At 40.2% G+C, this 25,550-nt stretch overlaps 2 protein-coding genes across 3 annotated transcripts in view; both read left to right on the plus strand.

Annotated features, from left to right (window-relative positions):
- Nucleotides 1-3,586, plus strand: part of CCDC60 (coiled-coil domain containing 60) — a 46,752-nt gene extending 43,166 nt beyond the window's left edge. The window contains 2 exon segments of the mRNA XM_040577570.1: nt 1,671-1,860; nt 3,282-3,586. Of these exon segments, the coding sequence (XP_040433504.1) occupies nt 1,671-1,860; nt 3,282-3,380 (289 nt within the window). The 3' untranslated portion in view covers nt 3,381-3,586.
- Nucleotides 3,587-5,195: 1,609 nt separating this feature from the next.
- TMEM233 (transmembrane protein 233) overlaps nt 5,196-25,550 on the plus strand; it is a 31,928-nt gene continuing 11,573 nt past the window's right edge. The window contains exons 1-6 of one of the 2 annotated variants that reach the window (XM_040576568.1): nt 5,196-8,044; nt 14,541-14,604; nt 14,675-14,756; nt 15,276-15,453; nt 15,686-15,855; nt 23,661-23,795. In XM_040576568.1, the coding sequence (XP_040432502.1) occupies nt 14,751-14,756; nt 15,276-15,453; nt 15,686-15,855; nt 23,661-23,795 (489 nt within the window). In that variant the 5' untranslated portion in view covers nt 5,196-8,044; nt 14,541-14,604; nt 14,675-14,750. Of the gene's footprint in view, nt 8,045-14,540; nt 14,605-14,674; nt 14,757-15,275; nt 15,454-15,559; nt 15,856-23,660; nt 23,796-25,550 lie in introns of those variants that run through there. The other variant, XM_040576569.1, reaches the window with a different exon arrangement.

Genomic DNA, 25,550 nt, shown 5'->3' on the forward strand with positions numbered 1-25,550 from the left:
CTCAGGCCCAAAACGCAGGTGGCCCAGGAACTCATCAGTCATGAGTTAATGAATAAACCTAGTCTTGGCCTATATAGCAAAACTCTGATTTTAGTTCTCCAACATATGTTCCAGCTGTCCACTAGATTTAAGTTCTGACATGTAAATAAGCCCTGAAACTGGAATGAATGTGGGTTTGCTTTTATATGCTCAGTTCTTCTACGAAAAGCCTTAACGTGGACAGAGCTCCATGAGTATAAAGGAGACTTACACCAGTATAGTTTTTCACTTTTCCCCCATATGAGACTAGTACTATCAGCCAGCTATTCCTTCATGTAAAAATCATACTTCCATAGTAAGGAGGCTTGTCTTCCTTTGACTATGCCAGCATAGTTAGATGAGGATACCTTTCTGTTGCCTGTCCTGCAAAGTGCTCATGAGAGAGGTATACGAAGAGTGAAATCTCTGACACAGCTGGTCAACCCCCTTGTGGAGACACTAGGTCATGACAGAGAAATTGCTTTCACCATAGCACTTACTTCACTTACAACACAGCTGTTTTTTCCCATACTCTTGCAAACGCTGCCTTGCTAGGAAAGCTGAATCGCAGTAGGAATGCTTTACTATGTTATGCTGTCAGTCTAGTTGTTTTCTCTCTCTCAAGAAGTGAGAAAAATAAAAATAAAATATGAACAGTGTGATATGAGCCTACTGGCCCTAGCTTCCTTTCTCAAAGAAAATATCTTAATGCATGAATGGGTTATATAAGACCTTCTTGTGACACAGTTCTGGTAACTGGGATAGTAATGAGTTGGCTAAACAGCCATACCAGCAGTATGCAACTGAGTATAGAAGTGGCTCTATTGAAGACAAGAAGCTATGTTTTCCTTTTTACTGATTTAAGGAAGAAATTCCTCACCTCTCTCCTGCTGTACCAGTAACGTGCATCCTAAACTGTCGGGAGGCAGCACTTCCTGCTGGTGTGCTGCCAAATCCTCAGCCAGCAAACCCCAGTCATGCATGGTCTGGAAGGGCTTGGAACATCAGTCTTTAGGACTGTCAAAACAGCACTGCAGAGTTTACACAGAACATTAAAAAAAAATGGAAGTCTTTTTACAAGAGTTTTATTTTTATTGTAATGTGTAATTCTCCTTCTGGCTCTCTATATTCAGAATACAATGGTAAAGACTGTGTGTTACAGCATGCTCACATTGGTGAGATTTATGTCAGCACATAATGAAGAATGATGTTAACGGGGGGAAAAGGAATAGTAAAGAAAATCAGAAAGTGTTTCAGAGAAGGCACTGATTGCATTAGAAAATCTGTAGAGGCTAAACATAAATGGGGAAAAGCTGAAGAGGACATATCTAGTAAAAATGGAAACATTGTTTAGTTTTTTATTATTATTTGCTTTCATAACAAAGTTCGTCATTCAAAATTTAAACGAACAACGAAGAAGCATCTATTTTAATGCCCTGTAAAGGGAGATTGTGCACAAGTTCTATTAAATAAAGCTCCTTTGTATTATTCAATGGGAATTACACTGCGTATTGCATTCCACAAATAACTTTTTTTTTTAAGCCATGGAGGTGGCAAAGTGGCAGAAGTGTCAGGCAGACCTAGAGTTATCCATCAGATAAGCATTTGTTCCTAGGGCTTCTCTTTTACTGCTGTTCCTCTTTCTGCTAAAGGTTTCCTGTATTGCTGGCCAGACTCCCAGAGTCTGTGAAGAATGACCATTACGTGAAGAAAATCTTAAAGAAACTGGAAAAATTTGGCATGACTCCTGATTTAAAAATTCATCATGACACCTTTCTTAAGGCTTTGACTGATCTACAGGTGTGGGAGCTGTGTTCTCCAGAAATTGCTGCAGCTGTGGAGGTGAGACAAGTCCAGTTCTTGATTCTCTGTATGATAAGGTTGAGGAAAGCAGACACCTATGGGTGAAATTCACGCAGTGGGAAGTTACCAGATGAAATCATTTGGGATCTCATTATTGAAGATGGTACTATTAACCTTTTAAAAGGCACATTGAACTCTGCAGGAGAAAGCTGTTATGACAAGCACTGGATTATTAATCAGTATAATTCTATTATTATGTCGTTGATTTATTTACTGCCACAGTGAAAGTGAAATCTGTCATAAATTGTTAAGATGCTCGACAAGAAACATTCACTTCTTGTGCCTTGAAGAGGCCTGTCATTCCCAGTAGTTTTATCTATGAGCTATTACGCCACTGATTCAGGAATTCTGCAGATATCTTTGTTTTGCTTCAACAACATGTCAAAATAATCTGCTTCTCAAGATCTTAACTTGGGCTCAGCTCTTGTAGTTGTAGAAGTGATTTGCAGAAAGTAAAGGCAGAAGAAAGAAACCAGAATACATTTAGAATGTATACTGCTACGTAGCCTAACCAGATCAAAAAAGGCAACGATTCCACCTTCTGTTTTTTGTTCTTATTACAGTTCTTTCTTCTCATTTGCAAGACAACAGTAATCTCAGAGGGGCAGCAGGTTACAGTGTGTGTGCATCTTCATTTACTGAGTATATGATGCCTTACAAGAGCAAAGCACCCAATGTGTTGAGATCAGACTACCTGCGTTTTCTTGATGTTTTATGAAAATAGCCATTTTGTTTTGTGCATATCTTGTTGCTAACCAGAGAGGCAGCCTTATCTTGATGTTCAATATGTCTCTGTTGCTTGTTTTTCTTTTTAGATTTATTTCTTTGCTATTTTCCTTCTGTTTCCTTTTCATTTGACCCTACATGTTAGAGTAGTATTAATAGAGAAAAAGATATAGGCATTGCTGAATCTCCTATCTGCTTATTTATACATCTTTCAAAAATAGCCACTGAGGAGGGAAGACCTTGGTATTCCTTCTGACCGGAATAGATAAAGGAAACTGTAGCATTTTAGGAACAAGAAGAGCATCAATTAATATAAACTAACACAGATTCCAGATGAAGTTTTTATTTAACTCCAGTTTGCTTTAATGTATGTAGTGCTATGTCAGGCAGGAGACAGACATATGTTTAAAAACACAAGAATTGACTTTGAAGGATTCAGGGTATAAATGGCAAGGAAGATTGTAGAGTTTTGCTTTTAATTCATTTTAGAGCAAATCTGGATGTTCTGAAAATTGCATTAAAATGTTTTGGTGATATAAAGCGCTGTGCTGTTTGCAGAAATCAGTATGTTTGTTCCATTGTCACAATGATCAATTTTTCCCGCATGTTATGTCTTTCTCTTACATATAAAATCAAGGAAAACTTGCTCAGGAAAGAACCTTTTTCTGTTTCAGTTTGTACGTGAAAGTATTGTGCAGATGCCAGAAGAGGATTTCAGTGAGTGGTTTCGGACAAGAGTAGCCCCTCTCAGTGCACGGGCCTCTACCTTTTAATCAAATGGCCAGATGAGTGTGTTTTCCAGCTACAACTGTCTGGATTCAAGCAGAAAACCTACTGTCTGTTGAGATTTGCCTCAAGGAAGGCTGCGGAATTAATTAACTTCAGGAAGTCCTATTGACCACTCTTGCACGCCCTGTACAGTGCTCTGCTGGCCGTGGTCAGCCACAGAAAATAAAAGCTCAACGCTGTTGCTCCTTCATGTATGATGTCTTGGACTCACCACCAAACTTTAATCTCACCTAACTTTTTAGGATGAAGACTGAGTTCCTAATCACAAGCCAGGTGGCTTCTTCAAACACTTCTCCAACATTACCTACAGTATAGCAAGCATCTCCTCATTACAGATATACCAGTTGTCATATCCAAATAGCATTGTCTCTGATTGCTCTTCATTTTACCTACTATTTACAAAACATAACCCAAATGTCGGAGGTTGTAAGCTTTAAGATGATTGGTTTTTGCTCAAATTATTTTCTGAAATCTGGATGTTTTATTTTTCCACTGAGTTTATTTTGTAGTTACTCTGTGATTATGGCTTAATTTCTTGCCTTATTAAAATCACTTGAAAAAAACAGGCATCCTTAGGTGCATTTTCCAAGTTTTTACCTGAAGATGTGCTTTCTGCTGATTACTTTAGCATATATTTTCCATTACTCTGCTGGGTAAAACAGTAGAATGGCACCCCTGAACTCAGAGACAGTGATAATTCAGGAGCTCTGTGAATCTCTTTGGGCTTAACCATCTATTTTGTGGTGGGTCACAGTTGCTGGGTAGTGGAATCAATGACCTTCTAAGTTGATGATCTTAATGAGCTGCCTACCTGCCTGTCAAAGCTTCCAGAAGGCCCATTTGCCAGAAAGGCTGTTAATCCTTCGGCTGCAATAAGGAAAAACACTGCCAACTCAGGAGTCAGGTGAGTATAGTGACCACTGATGTGTAACATGTTATTGATTAACAACCTTATTTTGTTCCCTTCCTCAATCTCATAACAAGAGGTGAATGTTTTTCAAGGAAAAGAACCAAAACCACAATTTTCTTTTACTTACAGCCATCATAAAAAGTGAGCCTTAAAAGTTTTGTTGTGCTTCCACTTTTCTCACTCTGTATGTGGTGGTGGTAGCCTAGCATTTTTACTGATAGCAAAGCCATATATTTTCCTGTCTCAGATTTTCTTTCCCTCCTTCTTAAAATCCAATGGCCAACTTATCTCCAAATGCTGTAGGACAGATCTAGTGCCCAATAAAATCAGTGTCAATGCTTCTACCAGATAAGCAGGATCAGGTCTCAGTCTGACCTGTCAGACCTCAGTTCTGAATGTTCACTGTGTTTTTTTGTTTTGTTTTGCTTTGTTTTTTAAACAAAAACAACTTCCTTGCATGCCTCCATGGGTTTTGAGAACCTCTACATCTACTGCCCTTTTGAGATCATTTCAGTGATCTGAGTTTCATTGTCTGTGCTGTTGTGTCACCCTGTGGTGACAGCTGATACTACACGCAAACAGAAAGAAATCTTAATTTAGCAGCTTGGAAGCTTCTGGTTGATCTGTGTTTACACAAGGTGAAACCTTCATTTTAGCCATTCCTCTCTATATGGAAGATGCCAATGAAAAGGCTATGAGTTTTCCTCACATATAAGAAATGGTAATGGACTTGTCCTCAGCTGGAGAACATCAGCAATACTGCTGAAATCAGCAGTTTATAAAAGCTGAGCATGTGACTTAATGTGTCTGCCTGCGTGTAAGATGAGATGATTGTGCCAAATGTAATTAGGTAATGTCTGAGAAGTAATTTGAGCTCCAAAAGCAGGAAGCCAATCCTGAATGTTAGGAGTCTCTAATGTAGTTTTTGTAACATTATAAAATAATCTTGTACATGATTTAGTTTGACAATGGCTCTTCTCTCTCCTGTTGTCACCAGGTAATGGAAGGGACTCCTCCTCTAGAAAGTAGATCATCTTTTCTCCTCCTCTGGCACCATCCTAATGAAACATTTTCTGCTGCTTTTATCTTGAGGTGGGAAAGAGCTTCTCTGTAGAAAAATAGCAGCTTCCCTTTTCCTGCTTCCTGACAAACTTAGTTGCCTCATTACTGGCTAGACAAGATCCTCAATCCTACTCAAGTTTCTGTCTGCTTATTTAAAGGATTAAAATAATGCAAAGAGATTACTTCTCTGAACATCTCACAGTCTTCAACTTACTCCTTCGGTCCACTCTTGCAAGGTAGGTTTAATGTAACCCATTTAACACACTGGAGATGGACACACCAAGAGTCCAAGACAAAGGTCAACAGTATGTGTGGTAGAGCTGCTGGATTAGTGCTGCCTGCTCACCCTTCCTCCAATTCTGTTCTGGTCCTTTACAGTTTCAGCAAATAGACTAGTCATTCACAAATGCCTTTAGCCCAAATGAACCATGCAAGCTTGGGTGGGCCGCTTACTTCATGCACTGGAGGGATGTTTGGGATTCAAGCAATGAACTCTCAGGCAGAGAATCTTGCTGTTTCCCACTGCCTGCTATGTTCTAAGTGTCATCCAAATCCCACCCTCCTCAGATTACACCTTTGTGAAACTGAAATAAGAACATTTTCTGGGTCTTACTAGTAGCAAGGCAGAAAGTTATTGTTGTTTGAGAATTGCTTGGCTATTAGGCTGGCAAGTGGAAAACACAGAGTAAGTAATTCCTCTTTCGCAGCTCACCCTTTCCTTCTGCTTCACAGTGGTTTTGAAATTGTCATCTTTGCTCTTTGTGTAGGAAAGATTTCACCATGGTAGAAAAGAAGCCAGCCATTCTTTTACATCAGCAGCAATACTCCCACTATGTTTTACCTAGAACATAAAAAGCAGCATCTTATAAATAGGGATTATAAAATAAACATCTCTTTCTCGGAGATAGGCTGTTTTACCATAAATAAATGTCACAGTCATTGTAGGGGTATTCAGAAACCAGTATACGTCTTTCTAATTGGAATTCCAGCTTTATGTATCACCATTCTATTCTGCTGTCTTGTAAATTAATGTCTTCGTGCCTGTGTGTTAAAGAGATGTAACTATATTTGGCCTCAGACATTAATAACAGCAATTCTTTTTGCTAAGTTTTAATAAATATCACTGTTGCAGTATTGCAGAAGATGAAAGCTCAGGCTAACAAACTCCAGGATATTTGGGCCCAGATTTATCTTCTAATAAGGTCAGTGGAAAGATTCTGATTGACCTTGTTTGGTGTTGATTACTGTAAAATGAGAATAGCTTGTTTTGACAAGGGCAAAGGCTGATCTTAAAACCAGCAGCCCAATCTTTTCTTCAAGGCACTGGGAGTCTGTAGCCATACTTTTTGTTATGCAGCAAGCCTACACAAAATAAAAAAGACACTTCCCAGTAGAAAAACTGGCAGACCACCAAAAGAAAGGGATCAAAGTGAATAAAAAGATGTGACAGAAGGAATGCAGCTAGGAAGGATTCTCAGATGCCCCAACCTTAATTTCCTGTCTCTGGGGAGATTTCTTCTCACGTGCCTAAAAACAGCTTCCAAAGAAGGACCAGTGCTGAACTCATACCAAAGGCAAGAGGTCATTGATCTGGACAAATCCTTTAGCTGTTCAGTGGCACTGAGGTTTCTGTACAGACCCATTCTTGCTGAAGGTCCCCATCCTACTTCTCTGTCTACAGACTTCCAAACATTCTGCGTGTGCTAAAAGGCTCAGAGACACCTTCATAATGCATTTTACTGGAAGCCTTTAAGAGTACTGTCAAAGGCTGGTTTATGGAAAATAAAATCAGAGCTATTTTGAATCATCAGAGCAGAAATACTGACACAAATGTATGTGTAGGTAGGACTGTTCTCCATCCAGAGCCTGGAGTTTGGTGAGTGGAAGTAAAGCTTAATCTTTCCTGCTTTGTCTGGAACTGAATTGCACCTTTGAAGGTAATAGTCATCCCTGATACGGAGTCTGCTACCTTAGCCAGCCCATCAGGCCCATCACGTAGAGAACCTGGAAGAAAAGGTTTTGGAAGCAGACATTTTACCTTTCTGTTCTGCTACAACCAGCAAGGGTTAGCATGGCTTGTTCTGTCTCACTCTTCATTTGTTCTGGGTAAGAAACACATTTCCTCCTGTTTTAAAATTTGCAGCTCTGTATTTGGGGGTTGTTTTCCTTTACCAAAACCTTGGCTTCTTTGATTTAACTGACTACTGGCTGAAATAAATCAATGTCTAACCTCCTCCTGAAAAGTCCATAAACAGCTGATAGCAAGAAGCTGGAAGGATGTGCTGGGGCCTGAAGCACCCTGTGTGACTTGTTTCTTGTATTCTTCTTAGTCATTTTTTATTGGTCCATGTCAAAGATGGAACATAGATGGATTTTGATCTACCTGATGCTTGTGTTTTATGACAATATTGGAGAAGAAGGGAAAAGTTGAGCCTGTTGGGTGAAGGTCCAGCATAGCAGCGTCACTGTAGCACGTTTCAAGTTGTATTTGTCTATTCACCAGGGTAACAGTAAGCAGGAAGGATGTTCATTCAGGAGACCTTTCAACAGTGAGAAGAGGGGAATGCTCTTTTGCTGCCGTGCAGGGAAACAACAGCATTTCTCGCATTAATCCAGCTACTGAGTTCCATGTTTTGAGGAAGACACCACAGCTGGCAGTGACTCTTACTCTTCAAGGTAAGTGGTCTTTTCCATACTAAAGGATAGTTTTAGGGAATAAAAGTCAGATTCTAAATTATTCTGCAGTTGAGCAGAAGAGAAATAAAAGACATATTCCACTAGGAAAGAAAGAATGTCACAAGAATCTCTGCACAAGCTCAAAGGTAACTCTTTCTCATGAGAATATGAATTCCAAAGGAGCTGCATGCTGTAGCTGCGCAAATCTCCTGCAGGTTTTGGTCTGGCTACTGCAGCATCCGCACACAATTACACTATTTTCAATGGTGTCAGTCCTGATTAACAACAGTTAACGATGTCAGTTTTCAAGATTCCAATTTTCCATTGTTGAACTGGACTTTTGCAGTGCAGTTTGCAAGAATATGAATAAAATTCTGAAGGAGGGAAAGGCTGAGAGTTTTTTCTTTGTTGACGTTTCTTTCCTTTTTTTTTCCTGACAAAGGATTGTTCATTTTCTGTATATCTATATAGTTTTTTATTAGGGTGGCTGTGCTTTAGTACATTGCATTGTAAATTGCACCTAACTATATATGACGGATTTAGTCATTGTACTATAAATTGTAGTGGATTTTTAAAAGAACCCATTGTAGTTGACAAATATGGCATTTAATTTATTTCCAGTGCTAGATTACTGTAACAGTCATTGAAACATTGTCTTATGTAGATAATTTATTAGAATGTTTCCCAGAATGTTCTAACAAATATATGCCTTTAACAGGCTATTTCCTACCTACGGTTCTTTAAACCATATTTACAAAGTAGGTCAGGTTGCAGCTAAGGGAAATACGTATGGTCTGTAATGGAAACTCCACACAAAAAGTGTGGAGGAAAGATTACAATGCCCAACTGTTCCCATTTGTTGTAGGAAAAGAGGAACAACTGTGACCCATATAATCTAAGAGGCTGAGATAAAATTGACAAAAAGCAATCTTTTGCTTTTGAAAAAAAGAAAGAAAAAAAAAAGACTTGATTACTGCATGCTTGCAGTGCATCCTGCTACAACCTTGCAAAAAGAATTCAGAACATGAGGACATGAGGAAGGACAGAATATTGTTCAGCTTTCTGAGAAGCCCTCTCCAAATCCTTCAAGAGGATTACCAGATTTTTTCAAGCATGAAGTGTAAAGAGAAAACACTGTAATTTTTAAACAAAACAATCACTTAACATGAGAAGCTGCATGGGGATGAGCAATGGACAGTCAGACTCCTCCTTCACATGCTAGGAACATTAACTAGCCAGTCCTTCTCTACAGTTACAGCCCCCTCTACAGTCAAAGGGGATGAGAAGCCCTTCTCAAGGGTACCCACACAAGTTAGTGTAAGTACTCTGGATTCCGGTCACTTCTGGAGAAGCAGTTATGTCTCTTAGCTATGGAGGGGACTAAGAGAAGTTACCTGAGTAGAGGCATACAGCTAAAGCTCAGTTTTCCAAGTACCCCTTCAAGGTGCATTCTGAAAGAGGCATCTTTTCTGAGATAGTATTTATTGTACCAGGATTTTTGACAGCCATAGAGAATAGTGTGGCAATTCTGTCCCTAAATGGAGTATTTGCATATTTATCAATCTGATGTACTCCTATCAACACAGTTGTTTTATCAGTGCTGCAACTTGACTTTACATCACAGGACAAAAGTGAACACTGAGTTTATACACTTGAACAGATTTTTTTTAATAGTCATCCAATGTAATGTATAAATGAGGAAGAAGAATAATGTCCTGTTACCTGTACATCCAGGTTATTTCCAAATACTGGTGGGTTACGTATCACATTGTCTTGCTTGCCGTTTTTACCTGATAAATGATCTCTCAATGAGATTTGGGCTGTGTTCACCAGTGTGTTCTAGGACACTGCAATTTCATTGAAGTAAAGCTGCAGGGGTGTTGATCAGTCAGATCCAAATTAGATGACTGTTCTAATTACTCTGTTTCTCCTTAATGAAAGGAGAGTACGTGTGTATATGTGTGAGAAAAGGAGAGATGGTCCTTTGGGATGCTACACAGCGGAAAAGTGCTAAATATATTAATAATTTATAGAACAATTAGTATTCAGCTTATTCCACAAGTTCAGATCTGAATCCAGATCCAGACTTTCCCTAATGGGTGCATTTAGCCTTTTGGTTCAAACCCTACTCTATTCGCAGGTAATGTTACTGACCTAGTCCAGCCGTAGAACAATATGCAGAGCCATGCCTGTGTCTTGCTCTTGTTTGTTCCTGTGTGAAGCTGGAGCTGATTCAGAGTAGTCTGTGAAAAGATTACAGACTCACTCTGTGGTGAGTGAGAACCAATTTAATTCATTGTCTGCATCAAATGCCTTAATTAACAGAATGAGATGAAACAATAATAAATAATCTTAAAACACTTTCATAAAAAGCTTTCAGAGAATTTATGAAAATTATTCAAAACAGCAATTTTCTGTTGTTTGCTAAGTAAGAATTAGACAGCAAATTACCATTGCCGTTTCTTTGATAACACAAATACCTCACAAATTTCAGAATTGCTCAAGTTCTGCTACAAACACTTATTAGCATGGTAATGGATTCAAAATGTGCTTTACAAGTGACTTATAAGCAAAATTCCTGGCTGGAATTTCTCTCCCCTAACTTTAATCATAATACACACAGACTCTTTGGGTGCTGCCTTCTCCATGGATTCTAAAAGAAGTCGGATGTCGGTGAGCTTTGATGCTCAGCTTTGAGATGTTTAAAGTGAGGTAAGAGAAATCCTGCCATTTCAGTGCTGCGAGGGGACTGCTACAACAGACTGTCTTGTCAATCACAAGGAGAAAAACTTCCAAGAATATGAACTCATTTCCAGGAAAATGGAACAGTGAGATAAAATAAGGACTCCTCACAGCACAACACAGGTCACCCACAGCACTGAGCAGATGCCCGTTGCCGTCTGAGCTGCATTAACAGATTCTTTGATGCTGATGTGTGATGAGATCAGGCAGGTCAGAAGCCAGGAAATGGAATAGAAGAAGGATAGATCATGACAAACATATAAAGACATCTTCACATGTGTTTAGGCACTAGCAGGTTTGTACAGACAACTTATTTATTGGCTTCAAATTATGATAGTATTTCAGAAGTTTAACAATGAGTGAAAAAAGTCTCAGACTGCAAAGGAAACTTTAGTTTTTATCTGGACGTTTCCCTGATCACACATTAATTTACCATGAATAATTTACCAAAGCAACAGCCCATCAGGGATGTTTGATGTTTGCAAAGCCACAGCCTACTGTTACAATCCACAGTGAAAAGTAAGAGTATATCGTTGCAAGGGTAAAATAAAAGTTATGTTTAAGCTAAGAAAAGCATTTCTCTCATGATACCTATTAGAACATCAGCAGAAACTAGTCCCAGTGGTAGAATAATGCATCAGCCCCTCAGGCACTGCTGACTCAGTAACACCCACAAAAATACATTAGCAAAAAAAAATCCTGATCCACATTTCTAAGGAAGGGAACATGCACACTTCCAGCTAGTACACTTTCTGCTATTTAATATGACACATATTAAACCTTGCCCACTTCAAAAGCAGAAAAGGTGAGACATGCCCCCACTGTGACCTAACTGGTTATATACTAGAAGAAATAATGACAGTGATATGAACAGACTTAGGGAATAGTCTGAATTAATTCTTGAAGTGCAGGGTAATGCAAATATGTGCAAGTTGGCCAAAAATAAAGCAAGTTGGTTTTTGGCCTTTGATTCCTGAATGTTCTCATTTATTTATGACAAAGAGTTAAAGGGCAGATATACCTCTTGACTCAACACGTCTTGCCATGCACAGATGTTGACTCTTTCTGTTTCTCATGGAAAATAAGTAATTTTCAGACAACTTGTCTCTATCTTCTTTATAAGCCCACCCACTACTGTGGTGATGAGAAATCACCATCAAAATTATTCTTGTAACATCTTGACTACAGTATTCAATTAAATAATACAGCAGTTCTCTGTCTAAGGAAAAGTATAACTGTGTGAATATTTAATATGTGTGAAAACCAATGAACTCAACCTATCTGATTCAACGTCATAAATTAATAACACCCTTGCTAGGCTCCCACTGAATCAATGGGAATGTAAGGGCCCTCAAGCAAGCTTAGTTTCAGTCTCCTGGATAAAGGGTTATTAGTTTGTCATTATCCCGCATGCTACACTCTCTTAAAAACCTTCAGTTTCTCTTTTTTTTTCTAAGAGCAGTTGGAAAAAGGCAACGTGCTCATCTTTGCCATCGTGAGTGCAGATAGCATGATCTGAAATGAGGTGCTGGGCCCTCACCAGCTCTGCTGCCGTAGGGATTGAGTGTGCCGTGTAAGGTCAGTTTGATGTCACATCGCCATGCTGTTCCAGAAAGAACTACATTGCTAGAAATGCCTCCTTTACCTTACGCTGAGCTGGGGAAGCCCAGCTTATCTGACCAGCCTCTCAGGCCAGTACAACATCTCACCTGGTCCTTCTGGCATGACTTCAGATGTCAAGTGCACTTGAGAAGAGTTCATCGTGATTTGCAAAGTCTCTGCTCCCTTAATGCTGTGGAGAACCAATGAGGAAGCTCCTTGTATCATGTTGTCTGGACATATACATGAGCCCCAAACAACCTCTGAGCATTAAATTCTTATTTTTGATCTTTCTCTGGACTTTGACTTGTGCGTGCAGACATTACAACTTCTTTTCAGAACAACTGTGAGCCATGAGCATGCTTTTGAGGAGAGCTCTACCAGTCAGCAATACAGCAAAGCATGGTGGAGAGATCATATTCTGTATTATGACAAATCCTGCTGTCAATATATAGCACCATTCAAAATCAGGGGAAGAAGACCTTTAACAAAAAATCTTGAAACTGCATGTCTGTAGCCCATCTGCTTTGCCCATCATGATAAGCAATTTATCCAACATGTTGCCTTACTCATATCACTGGGAAAGTCTCTGCTCTGTGCAGAGTGATCAGACAGAAAATTATGTTTCTTTTTCAAGACTCAGCTTCAAGTGCAAGGCTGCAAGCAAGTATATTGGGTGCTCTGACTCATTCTCTTGGAGGGCTGTTTTTATGATTCCTTTCCACAGAGCTACACCTTAAAACTCTCAGTTAATGCTTTTAAAGAATTTTCACAGCTTTCTGCTGAGCTACCTCAGCACCTCTTCTCTCTGAGGTAAAAACCTTTCCCGGGTTCTTGGGAATATAACCACCCTCCATCACCACACTATGTGAAACCAAGCTATTGGCTGAATATCTCCTTTTTTTTCTTTATCTCAGTAAGTGGCTACAAGTCAGTACCATTTAAAATTTAAGCCATCTTGTCCTAGCGTGATATATTTCTTGGATTTCAACCCATCTTCTACATAAAACAAACCACTAAATTCAGCTACACTAACTGCTTGATGACAGAACCTTTGTCTCACAAACCTCTTAATGAGCTCTCATTATCACAAATTGCCCCTGAATATCTTATAACATCTTTCATAGCTACAACCATCTCACCACTTCCTGTCTCTTGCTTCCTTTCCAATCCATTAGCATGCCTTAGCAGCATCATTTGCACAATTAGACTTTGCTGTTCCTAGAAATGCACAAAGAATCCTGGCTTCTACTTTTAGGTCTGCATCTTTGAGAGACCTGGGAAGGGATTCACATAGTCCAGCTTAACAGAGCCCAAATTGCTCCTGTAGTTCATGCTCCACAGTGGAAGATTGTTAACCTGCTGTGGCTGGTAATTCCATCATTATCTGAATCACCTTCTCTGAGGTTCCCCATAAAGGCACTTAAACTAAATGTCTGACATTAGATAGTAAGAATATATATCCCGTCTTCATACCCCAGTTGCAAGAGTCCCTGGTCTCTGCACACAACTTTGCCTTCTCTTTAGAGTTGATTTGCTCACAGTTTTTTGTTGTGCTTGTTTACGTTCAATGCTAATGGCTCAACTTGTCCCACGTAAATGAGATGTTTACATTCACATGCCGGATAGTAGATTCTTATCTACCTGTGAGCATTTCAACTAAAAACAGACAAACTTAAACTCATTACGCCATTGCAATGTTTCCCAGAAAATGTTTTCATGGATTAAAGGCTTGTGTGGCCCTGAAAGATGCTGGTCACTTGCAGAAGGTAAGTCCATGGTCTCCATCCCTACTGAAATCAATTCTAAAAGTAATTGTGCAATGTGATGCAAACTGTCTTTTCTGAGCTTGTCTTGTGTATGTTTAAAGTCCGCTGAGAACAGGGGAGAATCAAAGATTTTACAGCTACAAAGAGCTACAAAGAGCCTGTGCTCTTTACACTAATGGGTAAATTGACAAGCAGCTTTAACTTTGGTATTTCTTACTGTTTCCTAAAGATACAGAATCTTTTCTTTCAACATCTTGATAGATCAGTAAATTCTCATTCCATGTGATATTCCAGGGATGCAGCCTGAGAAGTGATTAATGTCTATGGAAGTAAAAATACTGCACTTACATAGGTCTTTACTATGTTGTCTGTGTTATATCTTGTAGGATGACATACATGAACAGGAAACAGTGTGCATTCAAGTCAATTGCAAAACTCCCAATGATAAAGGTAGCTCCTTCACAAAGCTCTAAGCATACTTTACTGTTTGCTGTAGCTTGAATTAATGAAGTACTTCCAGGAGGAGCCAGACACAGTGCAAATGTTCAACTCCAACCTTCATCTGCCCAGAAGTCCCTCCATTTGGCTGAATCTCCATGCAGGTATAAAGTTCTTTTTTTTTTTTTTTATGGTACATGGCATGATCAGAGCCCGTTCCTTTCTGGACGCTGGCTGTTTTCCTTTTCCTCATCAGCTTCAAAGCCATAATGGAACCAGGTCTTTATATGTTTGATCTGTGTTTGGTTTTGGTTGATTGATTTCCATGCTCCCCCTCAAGCTTTCCCCAAAGTGGATTCCACCTTACAGGTGTAATGTTTAGTAGGGACTGAACCACTTGGTAAAAATTGGCCAAAATACTCTGAGCCTGAGCCACCAAACTTTTTAAGTAGGCTATTTTCAGCCAAACTTTTAATATTTTTGCTAAGTTTAGCAAGTCACTTGGGTTAGATGACAAATTCCCATCAATTCCCCGTTCCCTTGATCAAAGGAAAATGCCTTTGCAGACTTTATGCCACTTGCTGATGGAGCTCACTGACACCAGAAACGAGAATCTGAGAAGACAGCGAAGTTCTCCCCAGGGATAACACAGAGTTAAAGTCTTTTAACTGTACTGGTTAAAGTTTCAGAAAAACGGGGGAGCAGCCAAGGGTCATGTGGCTCTGGGCCCTGCTGTGCCAGCAGCAGCAGCATGTCCCGGGGGACGTTTTGAAGAGTGGGACAGCAACAGCTCGGGACCCCTCGCCGTGCCTCCAGCCATCCGCAGCCAGACCACGGTACCACTCTCGACGGCTTGGTTTTGTACGTATTCCCTCCTTGAATTTGCTGTGTTAAAACATTTGGCAGGAGAGGAGGTGTCTGCGGGCTGCCCCCCCGTACACACACACACACACACCCCCCGCAGGCGTCGCACCGCACCGGGCGGCTCCCTTGGCTCGGTGCCGCCGTGGGTGCCGCCTGCCCGGTGCGCGGCGCTGGGCTTTCCGAGCCGCCCGCCCGCCGCGCCGCAGCCTCATGTCCGCTCTCCCCGCAGGCACCGACATCAAGAGGGCTCTGGAGAACAGCCCCGAGACCAACATCGAGGATGAGCTCCCCGACGGACCGCCGCAGCCGCGGCCCAAGAACTACCTGCTCCTCAGCATCCTCGCTTGTTTCTGCCCCGCCTATCCTGTCAACATCGTAGCCTTCGTTTTTGCCGTCATGGTGAGTTGCAGACCGGCCCGAGACCGCGATTCCCCCCCCGGTTTGGGGTTCAGTGTATGTGGCAGGCGACCCCCAGCTGTCTGCTCCCGCATGGAGCCGGTCAGGCTTGGGCTCTCCCTGTCGGGAGCTGCAGGAGCAGAGTGGGGCTGGAGGAGCTATCTGGATAAAGAGCATCCAACTGCTTCTGTAAGCACTTGTCCCCAGTGTGTGGACAAAGTTCGGTGAGGTACAGAGCATGAGAAAGGGCTCAATCAGGGGGTCCATACAGCTATCCCAGCAGGTATCAGCTCAAAAAATTATCAGACATAAAATGCAGAGGGAAAGGCAGTTCAAGTCAAGTTTTCAATGTCAGGCTATGTGAGGGAGGGAAGTTTATTCCAGTTAATGAGATTTGTTGCATCAACTAACTTGCACACTGAATTGGACATACAAAGTATGTGGAAAAGCAGCTGGGGAGCATAAATCAGATTTGCAAAGGAGTGGATGTGTTTTCTGCTTCAACTAACCAAATTTGATAGTGTGTTTATTATTTTTTCAGTGAATAAGCCCTTTAGCATGATGGTGATTTTATTTGCAAGAAAAGTAGACAAACCAATGATGGTTTTAGGTTGTTGGCAAAAACTCCTATAAAATAAGTACCAAGTATGCTGAGAGAACAGGCTTATTCCTATGTAATTCATTCGCATAGTCCTAAATAATGCAGTCGTCCTGTTAAAGTTAAAAGGACTGTTAGAACAGAATCTTTTTCTCTTGGTTAAAAGTTGCACAGTCAGGTCCAGACTTTTCTAATAGGATATATGATCAGTGTAATCAGTAATACTGCAATGTATTTCTGTTGTTTAGGAGCTGAAAAGGGTTTAAAACATGTTGTGTATTTTCATCCTTTTCTCTGACAGACAGGCTGAAAAGGTAAGCAAAAATATAGCTGTTTCTTTTTGCAATTAGCTATTACAATAATTACTTATATGCAAAATATACGCAAACATAATCTTTTAAAACTAGTAAGATTGATTAGTAATCAGACCTTGATACTAGGATCCATGCTTAAAAAAAATTACTTAAAGAAGCCATTCCCAAACCATCTTCACAACCATTTTTGTCCAGAAAAGGAAAGTATTAGCTGTCATTTTATTTTTTTCAATTTGTTTGTTTTCTTTGTTACTAATTATGCAATATGCTCTTTCCCTTGATTTGAAAAGATCATATCTACTGATTTTGGTACCCAGCAACCTTTCTTTCAGTGGACACATAGGGCGCTATATAAAGTAATGAGATGACAATCTGGGGCTGTGGGCATCTGTTCACTATGACAGTACTTTCACCAAAGCACTGGGGTTTCACAGAAGTTAACTGTAAAGAACAGAACCTGGCCTCTAAAGATTTTTGCACCCCATATGGAGAAATGTCTACCCACGCCCTAGTTGAAGTTCATGTAGGCTTCTGGAGTCAGGCTTAAGTAACTGTCTCCGTGGGATATATAGAAACCAGGGTGGGAAGAGCACTTCCTGAATGCTAAACAGTCTGTGCAGGTCACAGCTGCCCATTCCCTTAAAGGGAGGAAACCAAAACTAAACCAATAACCTCCATTGTGTGTGATTGTCTTTCAACATTATTCATACCTAAAATCTCACCTTTTCCATGAAGATAACATGTCCAAACTTATTTTCCACAGCCCTATTCCCTTGCGTTTTGGAGCTGCAACTTGTAACTGCTCCATTCACCACTACTGCTGGTTCTCCATTTTAACTTGTGCTGCTTTCATCTCTATGTCTGCTGGAACCTACATCCTCCCTCTCTCTCAGTGTATTTCCTAGAGTTGCTAAGGGTTAATGCTGAGGTACAAGCGTGGGTTTTTTTCTTTCCTTGTAGAAGATACCTTTGCAGTCTGCACAGGTTGCCTGAGACCTTGTGTTAGAAGAGGTGCAGACCCATAAAAGCAGAATTCTCTTTAATAATTTCCACTGCCTAGAATGAACCTGAAATGAAAAGTCATGTTGGCTTCCAGAGGGGCATGGTTCAGCACCCTGTTTGTCTGTGTGTGTCATGTCCTCTTTAAGTGTTCTCAATTCAGACAATGAAAATAGCATTCACGCTAAAAGTAGAGTTTGGGCTCTAACACACCCCCAAATTAAATGACAGATTTGTCTTCAGTCTCTTCCGTTGCCCCGCTTACAGCTCTGGCACTGGTTTCATCACTCCTTTCTCACCTGTGAGAACACAAATCTTACCATTCTAGATCTATCTTCTTGACTTTATTTTTGGAGTCAACTTCTCTCAGGTCCTCCCTATTGTGATAATAAACTTCTTGTTCCTTACCCATTTTGTGAAATCTATTTCTCATAACAGAAGTAAGAGGATAGCCAATGAAATGGGTGGCTAATGGCCTCAGTGCGTTGATATTTTGGCATTTCAAGAGCTGCCCCCTCAGACTAGGTCCTGGTCACTTGCAGGTGTAAGGTTTGCTTAGCAGTTTTAGCAAATGGAGATCTGTTTTCCTCAGCATCCTGCCTAGGGCTCCTGGCTGTAGGATTGCTGTTCTCTTCAGTGCTCTTCTGCCTTTCCAACCAGATGCTGTTAGTTCTCCTGCTTCCTGTTGCTTCCAACAGCTGTGTTGTATTGCTGTACTATCAGTAGGCTTACTCAACCCCAGAGGTGCCTAACTCAGACTTTCCCTGTTCTTTCTCACATAGGTGAGACAACAGGCATCAAGACAGGAGGGTGAAGTGCGGGTGCCAGGTCAGGAGGCTCGTGTGACAGAAGAGGCTTCTCTGACGTGGGTCTGTGGCTAGGCAGGGTGCCACTGAGCTTTTTGATTCCTTATCTGCAGTGGTGTCTTTCCCCCTACCATGAACTCAAACAACACTTAGTTGGCGGTGGATTGCCAGCTGTATCTGAGGATTGGTTCAGGTGAACTTGTATCTGACACATGGAATCAAAGCTAAGTGGTGGTTGTGGAACAGGATGAAAAAATGAATCGTGTGGATGTCTCTAATACCGTCACTGAGGTCTCATAGTTGAATGAACCTTGTTGGCCTTTCTCAGGACAGCACCTTCAGTTACCTTTATTTCAAAGATTTGTGTGGCAGACTGGTCATCTAACTCCATGTGGCTTTTCTAAGTAGCTTATAGGTACATGGATGTGTAACACCATATGGAACATTATGTACTTAACTCAGTAATATTAAACAAGACTTGACAGCTGTTCTTAAGCATGTTCACACAGCCCTCATCTCTGCAAACTGGTTATGCCTTTCCTCTGCAAGGATACTTTCAACCTGTCCCCAGAGTTGCAGAGGTACAACATCTGCATATAGCTATACAGCCTGAAAAACTAACTCTCCTTTCATTGTGTCCTGTTCATCACATGCCTGCTTCATTTCTCGAAAAGCAGAGATCAAGCCTGGTTCTGAGTTGTTCCCCAGGTCCCTCTTTTTACTCCTTCCCCGTTTGTTGTTCACAGTGAGGAGTCATACTGAGCCAGCACATCTCGTTCTTTCTTTGGTCTGAGTTAGAGAGAGTATCTCATTTCCAGGCACAGCCAAATAAGGTTTGTTGAAGCCTGGCTCATCCAAAGCATAGCAAATGTTGATCAAAGCACCCCAGTCTGTTCTGCCCAGATTTGTAAAAGACGTGGAAGAAGATTTCTGTAGTAATTTAGTACTCTTTCTGCTTTTGCCATAAATGGTCTTCTGGGGGTGTGAAACAGAAAATGTATGTTAAAAGGGATTAATAGTCTGTAGCTAATTCAACATATTTCTGTTCATATGAGGTTAAGTTGGTTCATTGTTGAACTGAGAATATCTTTTGCAAATAGATGTGTGTGAACCTGGTGAAGTCATTAAGATTGCTCCAGTAAATAAGCAGCTGCAGAACTGTGGCTTTAATTTAGTTTTTGGCTTCACAGAGAATGAGGTAGCAGAAACTTGAGAAATCATATGGTATTAGGCTGAAAATGGCTGGAATTTGTTGTAGAAGTTAGACCAAATGTTGCACGCAGATGCTGTATTCTGCATATATTGCATAGCCACTGGAAATAAATGTAACATTTAAAGCTTTAACAGTTAATGTTGTCTACCATGTTGAAAACTGAAAGCTAGATCCATGGGCTCTTTGAAATACATGGAAACAAGTTAATTTCAAAGAGCTTTACATCAGACCCCAACCACTCCCCAAACCTATTATTTTTTTTCTCGAATGCTGTCTAAATTGCACCATTTCATTTAAGCCTCTTAATAAAAAAGCTTTTGTCTCCTTCCTGTCTCACCCAAACCCTCTTCTTTATCATTAATGCTATTTTCCTCCTCTTCATTGTGGATTTTTATAAAAATGACAGTACTTATTAAAGTGCACAGGGTGAATTATTTATGTGGTACCTGCAGGAATTGCATGGACATTCTCCAGGCTTCCTCAATACATTAGCAAAATGCTCCCGAACTGCAAGTTTATTGCTGTCACGTGTTGTTTACAACTCTGTCCCTGCTTTGAGACCTCTTGGGGATCTGAGCTTAGAGTGTTTGCAGGACCACTGTCTAGATGTCATGGAAAGCTTGTCCTTTTGTGGGTGAGGGGAGCAAAGTAGGGACTGGGGTATCAGTGATGTTTTTGCAATATTTCTCCCTGTAGCCTCAGTCACATTCATAGCTGCTATAATTGCTGGCAGAGACAGAAGAAGTCAGCTTGCTCAAGACCAAGCCAGGCCATTTTCCTTTTATTGACCGTCCTGAAAGTTTTTTTCTGGAGAAAAAAAAAAAATAAGAAAGGTCTTGTCCTGTAGACAGGCCTGTTGAGAACAGGGGTGTAACAGGTGAGAGGAACTGTGCCAGCCAGCTCTTGTAACAGGAGGCTGCACTGGTGGAGAATCAGGGGTGACTGTGCCTTAGTACAGCCACTGTTTTTCTGCCTGAGTGATCAGGTGTAGCTAGGCTAATATTCTAAGGAAACAAGGCTTGGGCGGTCATCCCGTTTGTTTGTGTCTGTCTCTCATCTCCATCTCTTCTCACTTTCCCCATTATATATCCTTTAAGTCCACTATCCAACCTCAACAAAATCTGACAGCAAAGCAGAGGTATTAGAGATATTCTTTAGAGAATTGTAACAGAGAAATGTTTAGGCATATAGGCTGCCAGGAAGAGATGTATCAGTGCTCTCTTTAAGGGCAAAAATGCATCAGCAGCTCAGCCTTTCTTAGACACAAGAGAATATGTACCTGTACTTATCCTTGAGATGCAATTCTAGGAATATAGGCTTCAGTGCTGTGGGACTGCCTTGGCACAAGTGATCTTACTACAGTGCTAACAGCAAGAATGCATCTAGCCCATTAACTTCTGTGTACGCTAATTGACAGAACATACACAGATAATGTCCCTAGTTATTTTTCCACTTGGCAAAAAGGCTCTTCTTGGTATCCCATGAAGTCTAAGTATACTTTAGCAGCCAAAGTGCTTTTCTTTGAAAAGCAACAAAGCTATCTAGTGAGGTGTTTCGTTTTTCCAAGCTTGCCGTAGCCGTTCATGGTTATACATGTCTGGACATAGAATAGTATAGGAAGGTGAATAGCATTAAAAGAAGATGAAATTCAGCATTAAGGCTAAACTGAAAAGAAGCACAGATTTCTGAAAGCATATAGCATAGTGGTCATGTAACTAAATGATGTTCCTCGTGTCATTTTGAGGAAAATCTCAGCAACTCTTGATACCTTACTGTGGTAGTGTTTATGACCTGAATGAAAGCCCATGGAAGCTAATAAATCAACCTGTCAAATCTTCCATTTGGATCAGACTGTGGGATTTCCTGTTTGTACAGTGGTAACCCAAGTCTCGTTAGGAACAACACTAGGGCTTCCTAAGTTTGAGATGGTTACATTTCCACGCAGTGGCAGAAGTATGCTAACTCGGTGTGCTTGATGTGGGAAAGGTGCATGATGCTGAAGCTGTCCTGTAGCCAACATGGTTAGGCTCCTACAGTGGATATCATTGGCAACATCACCTTTAAAATCCCATGTACTTTGGAGAGACTAATTTTCACGAGAAGGAAATCACTGAATGCCTTTGGTCCTTTGCCCTTGTTCTCATCAGACCTTTCAAATGAGCTTTACTCTGAAGGATCTCAGCCAAATTCTTAAAGAAATAAATGATGGCAAAGTATTAGAAGTAATTTCCTCTCTGCAGAGCAGCTCTTCTTTCTTTTGGTTTAGTTCAACTGCTGTAAAATGATTTGTCTGAATAATCTCAGATTAGGTTTAAAACCTCTCTAGCTCTAAAGTGTGTGTGACAGTGAAGGCACTTCTATCGCCATAGCAGGGCTAGAATTTGGCTTTTATTGGGGGTAAAAATGACCCATATAGGGGGCATATTGCTGCTCTAACTCTGTGTCGTTATCACCAGTGTTCATTCATTTCCTGCTCTCAAGTCTCAGATCTGGTGAATTAATTGTTGTCCTACCTTTGCTACAAAAAAATGATTCATAAACAAAACACTTTAATAACAGAAGCTGGCAATACCTCATGCAGTCATTTTCTAAAGAAAACTTGTATTACTTAGTCCAAAGAAGAGTTCATTTGATCAGGTCCCCATATCCCCCACTTCCATCCCCCACCTTCTGGGGATACTTCCTGGAATAAGATACTAAAGAACAGATCATGACTAATCTGATTCCCTGAGGAAATATACTGAGATAGTTCAATAGTGCAGTCTGATAAAGAAATCTGGACTCAGTGTCATGGCTTATGAATTCAAACTCTCCTGATCTTTTAAAATAAATTCTTAGCAATAACACCCTTTTTAAAAACTCTTCGATAGCATCTTATTCTTGGGAAATGGTTACTACAAACTCTCTTAGATTCGTATACTGGAATATTTCAGTGTCTGCTGGATCTTCTATTTTAAAAATATTCCCTGGTTAAAAAAAAAAAAAAATCAATTCAGAAAACCCTACAGTCTGTCTCACGAAAGACTAGAAGATCGGAGTGGTCTTATCACACCTTGCAATCTTTACATGTGATGAACTGAAAGCATCTGCCACATCATGGGTGGATAGAGATAAACTTAGGCTGTTGAGAAAATATCTGTATTTCTTATGCACACCTCTGAATGTACATAATAACTATCAGCACATTCTAAAAATGCAAAGGGACAGAATTTCTAGCCTGTGAAGATGGCACTCAGATGTGTTGTTCAGATGATCTAGTTTTCTTCATTTTGTTTTCTCCATCACCTGCAAACTACCTATTGCTTTGAAATTAAAACATTGGAAAAACAGAAATTTAGTAAGCCTACTTGAACCAGTTTTACTGAGGCTTTCTGTTAAAAATGCAGCTTATTTATACTCATTTACATGCTTATGGTTCTGTAAAGGGTAAGAGTTTATTTCATTGCTGGTGAAGTGGCCAACTTCTGTTCAACTGTATACACTTAACAGTTCACATATATTACAGAAATATTTTCAGAGATAAAAACCAGTGATTTATGCAAGTGGGTGGATTAGCGCTGATATGATAGCTCTTACGCTGGTGTGTGCAAGCGAACTAACCATATGAGCATAGCTTCACTACTGAAATAAAACACATCTAGGTACAATGAAATGTACTGAAAATGAGTGGAGCGGATAGCTGGACTCCCTGGTTACCTTGGACTGTTATCAGTGGAAATTTATTTTTACAAAGCAAATAATCATTTTCTGAAGTTCTTTCTACAGTGTCAATGTGCATAGAACTTATCATTAGTTCAAAGCAGTTACACTGGTTTGTGTGCAGATTTCTGTGTTGTTGTTGGTTTTTTTTAATCACAAACTCTGTTTCTCTTCTACAGGCTTTAAACAGTTATAATCAAGGAGATATAGAAGGGTCAAAAAGACTGGGTCGCAATGCACTCTGGGTTGCTGTTGCATCCATTATCATTGGCCTTGTCATCATTGGAATCTACTGTGTAGTTCATTTCACAACGGTAAGCAAAATACTATCAGTTCCAATGCAAACAGTTCTTCTCTGTGCAAGGGCTTCAGAGTAAGAAACTAAAGACTGTCAGAGTCTGACTCTGTTAAGGACGCGTACAGGATTTCCAAAAGATCAATTTTTGCTCTTTCTTATTTTGCAATTTAGAAAATGCTATTTTCTGTGGTTAAATACAAAAGATTGTGTTAGCAGCAGTGGAATTTCTGGAAATTCTTGCAGCTCCCATAGATCTTTTAAATTTAGGCCAGTTGCTTTTTTTTTTTTTTTCTTGCCCCTCAGTTTCTCCATCTGCAAGACCAAGTGCATAGAGATCCCTAGATTCCAAGCAATGGAGCCCAGAGGTGCTAATTTTCAGTCTCATAATCTGTCCAACATTTCTTTTTTTAGCTTTGTAAGAAGAAGACAGTCAATTACTATTTTACCGTTTGATATTATGGTGGTCATAACTTTAGCAAAAGTGACCACAAATTTAATTTTTACTTGACTTGCTGTGGGTGAAAGTTGTTCACTCTCAGTGCATTGTAACTAACCTTCATGCATATATCTGGAATGGTAGTGAAGAAATTCGACAAATAAAATCTCAGTGTTTATGCAGATGGATTGCAAGCTTATTAGCAAAACAGGACAAAAGTAATTAGGGCATCAATATCCTTTCTTAAGGTTGTGCAACATACATTGCACATACTCTGTGCAACAATATGTCTTCTTAGTAATGAGCACTCTCCGATAAAATAGCTAATTTAAATCAATTTATTGATGGCTGTGTAGGTTGGCAAACCTTTTTTCCCTAACCCTTCCAATGCACATGTTCAAACTTACATATAAACTATAAATTGAGATCGCCTCAGTCACCACTGAAATGCAGACATATCTGGGGAGTGGAATGAAGTAGCTGGTTAAACATGTGCAACATTTTCAGACACAAACTTAAAGTATGAGCTGTAGGGAAGTTAGTGGTACTGGTGTCCATTTCTGTAGGATATTAGTGGGTGGTGCCACAGAGTCAGAAGCTTACTGTATCATTCAGTAGTTTCCCTTGCATTTTGCAAGCAGGGATCTCTTTTCAGTACAGCTTGTGTTTGGTTTGTTCAGCCCTCACAAATTTAAAACCAAGTCACTTCAGGCTGGGAGTGCCAAGTTTTGTAACTGATGGCAGCAGTAAATTCCTCTGTTCACTTCTACTACCTTACTCATCATTTTTCAGACAAGGATAGCAGCCCAGACCTTTTTTTTTTTTTTTTTTTTTTTTTTTTTTAGGTAGGAGGAAAGAAAGGCAGTATGAGCAGTGGTAGAAAACACTGACTTGAAGCATTCACATTAACTAGGGCACAAATACCTATATTTAATTGCTGTCAATATTTCACTTTCCCTACAGTGAGACCCTGTGTGCTGAATGTGAATGCTTCTTTGTGCCTACTGCCAGATATTAGAAGTAGTTGGCACTTTACGTGTAGGTACAATTTGTAAGTATTTCTATCCTACCCCCAAGGAAATAAGCAGCAGTAAATCAGTATAATACGTCTTCATTGCTTTTCTTCTTAAGTTTTGTCTTTTCAGGATTTTTTTAATTTTAAAGAAAAATACCTGCATTAGATAGAAGCATTGTCAGGGACCTAGGAACCCTCAGCATACTGCTGGGGTATTACTTTCTGTATTCAGTGAATAGTTTCCATAGGGGTCTCATGGCCAAATGGTACCTTCAGTTTTGTAAGGGCTCGCGGGGCAGGTTTAGCAGATTCACCCTGCT

Source organism: Cygnus olor, chromosome 17 (genome assembly GCF_009769625.2).
Source record: "Cygnus olor isolate bCygOlo1 chromosome 17, bCygOlo1.pri.v2, whole genome shotgun sequence".
In the NCBI taxonomy this organism is placed as follows: Eukaryota; Metazoa; Chordata; class Aves; order Anseriformes; family Anatidae; genus Cygnus; species Cygnus olor.